At 43.5% G+C, this 4,568-nt stretch overlaps 1 protein-coding gene across 1 annotated transcript; it reads left to right on the forward strand.

Moving 5' to 3' along the window:
• Positions 1 to 2,977: 2,977 nt before the first annotated feature.
• On the forward strand, positions 2,978 to 4,082 carry OR2A5 (olfactory receptor family 2 subfamily A member 5). The gene is given in 3 exon segments (XM_037991071.2): positions 2,978 to 2,993; positions 2,996 to 3,706; positions 3,709 to 4,082. Coding segments are annotated over 3 exon segments (906 nt in total). The 3' UTR covers positions 3,888 to 4,082.
• The last annotated feature ends 486 nt before the right edge of the window (positions 4,083 to 4,568 follow it).

A 4,568-nucleotide genomic window follows, 5' to 3' on the forward strand; every position in this document is an offset into this window, starting at 1 on the left:
CTACCCCACCCTTCATTGGTGCCTGCAGTATACTGTGCACACGTGTATCCCAGGTCCTACACTGCTTATTTGCATGGCTCACTTGTAGGCAGACTGTAAACTCTTGGAAGACAGAGACAGTATCTTACTAGTGTTTGCTTTTCCAGTGTCTAGGATGATCCCACACAGAGCAGATGCTCAATAAATGTAAATTGAATTAGCAAATTAATAAATGAATGACATGATTAAATGTTCAATATCTACATGTGGATAATTGTGGATATAAAATATCCATATGTAGATAATATATGAATAATTGAAAAGTATCTTGGCAATATTTTATTTAGTCCTCCAGTTTTAGGTAGTTAGTAAACTTATTTTATTTTTGTTAAGTGCTTCAGCTGTTTTTTTCTAAACACTGTACATAGCTACTAAACTTTTCTTGTCATTCTTCCAGAGACTTCAGGATAAATATTCCTTGAGTTTCTTTATTCTGTCCATAAAAATACACCTGCTTTGAAGCCCTTATAGTCTGTGAGCCAAAATTATAGGCACATTTCCAAGTATCCCCTGTTAGCTCACACATTAACAACCTACATCTCTCTGGAGTAAAGAACCCAGTGTGTTCTGACAAATGAGATTTGGATGTTTCTCTCTAAAAGGTTGCCCAACCAGCACGCGCGCGCGCACACACACACACAGATATATACATAATACATATACACATAAGGAACATACACATAAAGGGGATAATCAGAAACATTTTCAAGGCATCCTCTGACTATGCTTTATTATGTGAATATAAACATAGCCCCTACACCTGAGGCATCATTATATCAAAAGTTTTGTTGAACTTCAGGAGTGTATCATAGTAAAGGCGAAGGTGTGAGTTACACGTTTGCTGCCCTCGAAACACCGGGGCTTCTACCATGACACCTTTCCAAGGCCAGCCTTACTCTGGCTTCTGTCTTCTCTTATGTCCTACACCCTATATCAAATCTCAGGTACTATGTGGGGAAGGCCTCAGAACCTTTCTTACCACAATGTGGGAGGGTTGATAGAAGTATTTTTTTTCTCTAATCTATCAATACCAAGTTAGAATTAACTAAGAAGGAGATTTTCAAGCATTTATGACAGAAGCATGATGCTCTGCCTCCTCCAAGCTCCATTTAATCCATCCAGGGCAATGCTGAGATCCATGAACTTATCACAGTCCAAATACTTAGGGGCTGTAATTTGCAATGTGGTCCCTGGACACTGGAGAATGCAAGGTCTTATGACTACAAGAATTTTATGTGTAGAGATCCAGCTGGCTATGAAGTCATCACCTGCCAGCTTCTTTTTTTTTTCTGAATGCCCATCCCCAGGGCCCAGAGAAATGGAGACAGGAGGATAAATTTTTGTTTCTTCCGGTAGACAGAGTCTGAATGCTGTGTATCCTGGTTCCCTTAGGGACCCTACCTTGTCCTCAGGGACAACCTGTGAAGGCTTGAGTGAAGATGACCCAGCCATAAAACCTATACGGCTGGTGTTCCCAGAGAGCAGGCTGCAGTCTGCATCAGCCTGCGCTGAGAGACAACCCCTGAATCTGGAAATTCCTTCTCTCAGAGACTGCTGGTGGGAGCAAGATGCCAGCTCTGGCCTTCAAAAGCTCCTGTGATCTCTGCACAATTTCTCTAAATATAATTATATTTCTGAGACAAGACCAGGCCTGGTATCACAGTGAGTAAAGGATCTTCTGCAAAGTCTGGTAGTTAAGAGAAGCCAGGGTCTGGAGGAAGGCAGGGCTCTAGAAATCAGTACATTGAATGGAAGACACAGAGATAATTTATTGGCAGACAGTTTCCTGGGCTTAAAGTAGAGTTAGCATTTGCAGAGGTGGAGTCATAAACTGCACACTAAGAATGACGCATTGATCATTTAACATTTGTATACTTCTGTGAAACATCCTGGTTTTCCCTTTCTGTAGCCCCTGTGGCTATGCAGTAGGGGGAATGACAAGCAGAGAAAATTTAAGAAGAGTCTGAAGACTTGATTGAAATCGAGGATATGTTCTTTGAATGTTAATCCTAATGTAATGCCTTTCATCCATCCATCCATCCATCCATCCATCCATCCATCCATCCATCCATCCAACAATTGTAGAGGGCATTGTGCCAGCAACAGCACCTGCTAAGAAGCAGGGAAGCAGCCCTGAAAGGGGGTGGGATGGAGGCAGGAGTCGGAATATTATCCTGTTAACTTTTCACATAGATAACCACTTGCCCTGGCCATGTATCAGAAATGATTTCAATGAATGCTTGCCGGATTAGTGATGGCACACTCTTTCTTGGCTTGCATGCAAAGAGAACCAGCCAGATTTTCCTGAGTAGCTTCAGGAGTAAAACACTTAATGCAAACTTTATTTTCCCTAAATCTAGTAAACACAGGGAAGCAAACCTCTTTGAAATTGCATTTGTAAGCCTCATTTCCTAATTCATGCTTTTATGTATTTTCTCTAATCATTTACTGAGCACCTGCACACGCAATGCACTCTGCACAAGTTACAAAATAAGAGAAAACCAAATATGGAAGAGAAAGTGGGGGAAAATATGCAAACTAAATACATTAGAAAGTGAAACACATGAGAACATGGCTATGATCCTTACTCTAAAATAAAACGGCCAGCCATTCTGGAAAACAACTTACTCTGTGGCTTCCCCTCTGACAGTAAAAATGTGGGTCTTGCAATCCATGTTAAGTAAAATTCTGTGGGAATGGACATAGTGTACGTCACCCTGTCTGCATTTACACTAGTTCCCTGAACTGAATGTTTTTTCTGCTTTACTCTGGATTAAAGGATTGGACATAATGGCTCTGAAAAGGCTGACTGAGTCAGCACCCTGGGTGCACCATAAACCCTGTCCTTCCGTGAAGTGACTAATCCGGATCTGCATTTGCTCCTCAGCACACAGCTCATTGCCACAGCAGAGTCCAACGCAGGTACTGTCACAAGGGCATGACAGAAAATCAGACAGGGTCACAGAATTCATTCTCCTGGGATCTCCGCTCAGCCTGAGGATTCTGATGCTCCTCTCTGGGCTCTTCTCCCTGTTCTACATCTTCACCCTGTTGGGAAACGGGGCCATCCTGGGGCTCATCTGGCTGGACTCCAGACTGCACACCCCCATGCACTTCTTCCTCTCACAGCTGGCCATCGTTGATATTTCGTATGCTTCCAACAATGTCCCCAAGATGATGACAAATCTTCTGAACAAGAGAAAAACAGTCTCCTTTGTCCCATGCATAATGCAGACCTTTTTATACATGGCTTTTGCTCACACCGAGTGTCTCATCTTGGTAATGATGTCCTGTGATCGGTACGTGGCTATCTGCCACCCTCTGAAATATTCTGTCATGAAATGGAGAGTGTGCACAGTCCTGGCTGTCACTTCCTGGGCATGTGGCTCCCTTCTGGCCCTGGTCCATGTGGTTCTCATCCTGAGGCTGCCCTTCTGTGGGCCTCATGAAATCAACCACTTCTTCTGTGAAATCCTGTCTGTCCTCAGGCCGGCCTGTGCTGATACCTGGTTCAACCAGGTGGTCATCTTTTCTGCTTCCGTGTTCATCCTGGTGGGGCTGCTCTGCCTCGTGCTGGTCTCCTACTCCCACATCCTGGCGGCCATGCTGAGGATCCAGTCTGGAGAGGGCCGCAGAAAGGCCTTCTCCACCTGCTCCTCTCACCTCTGCATGTGGGGCTCTTCTTTGGCAGTGCCGTTGTCATGTACATGGCCCTCAAGTCCCGCCATCCTGAGGAGCAGCAGAAGGTCCTTTCCCTGTTTTACAGCCTTTTCAACCCGATGCTGAACCCTCTGATCTACAGCCTGAGGAATGCAGAGGTCAAAGGTGCCCTGAAAAGAGTGTTGTAGAAACAGAGATCAAGGTGACAGATGCCAGGGAAAGTCTAGAGGGTTGAAGATTTGCTCCCAGTGAAATTTGTAGGAACAGGTGATATAAATGCCTTACAGTTTCATCTCTTAGGTTTCTGATATCAAGAATGTGTATTGATTGGATTCTATCCCTAAACGTGGTGTACCGTGCAGATCACAAAGCACACCCAGAAAGGCGCTGAGCTGTGCGGTGCGGCACAGGAGCAAAGTGCCATGAACTCCTACTGCCAGCTCCCAACCCTACAGGATCTGCTTTCTGTTCTTTTGAGGCTTAGTTCTCTCAAATTTCCTCTTAAATTCCTCTATTATTTCCTTCTCTTTTTGCCATAAGTATATGCTGATAATCCCATACCATATGCTGCTTTAAGAGTATACTTGTAACCACACAGAATAAATACTGACCTTGGTTAAGCAGCCCTCTACTGGGAATGTAACGGCAACTAAGAGTAGAGCCAGTGCCTGGTCTGGAACCTAAAGGATGATGACATTATTACTGGAAGTTCATCTAAATCACCCTCACAAATCTAATTCTGTAAAAAGCAAAGTTTCATTGTATAGATTTTTTATATAAAAGGCAGAGAAATAGCAGGATCTTTGTTTCATTTCAGTTAATTCTGCACCATCTAATTAGAAAGAGTTTGGAAAGATTTTGCATTTAAA

Source organism: Chlorocebus sabaeus, chromosome 21 (assembly GCF_047675955.1).
Source record: "Chlorocebus sabaeus isolate Y175 chromosome 21, mChlSab1.0.hap1, whole genome shotgun sequence".
NCBI classification, from domain to species: Eukaryota; Metazoa; Chordata; class Mammalia; order Primates; family Cercopithecidae; genus Chlorocebus; species Chlorocebus sabaeus.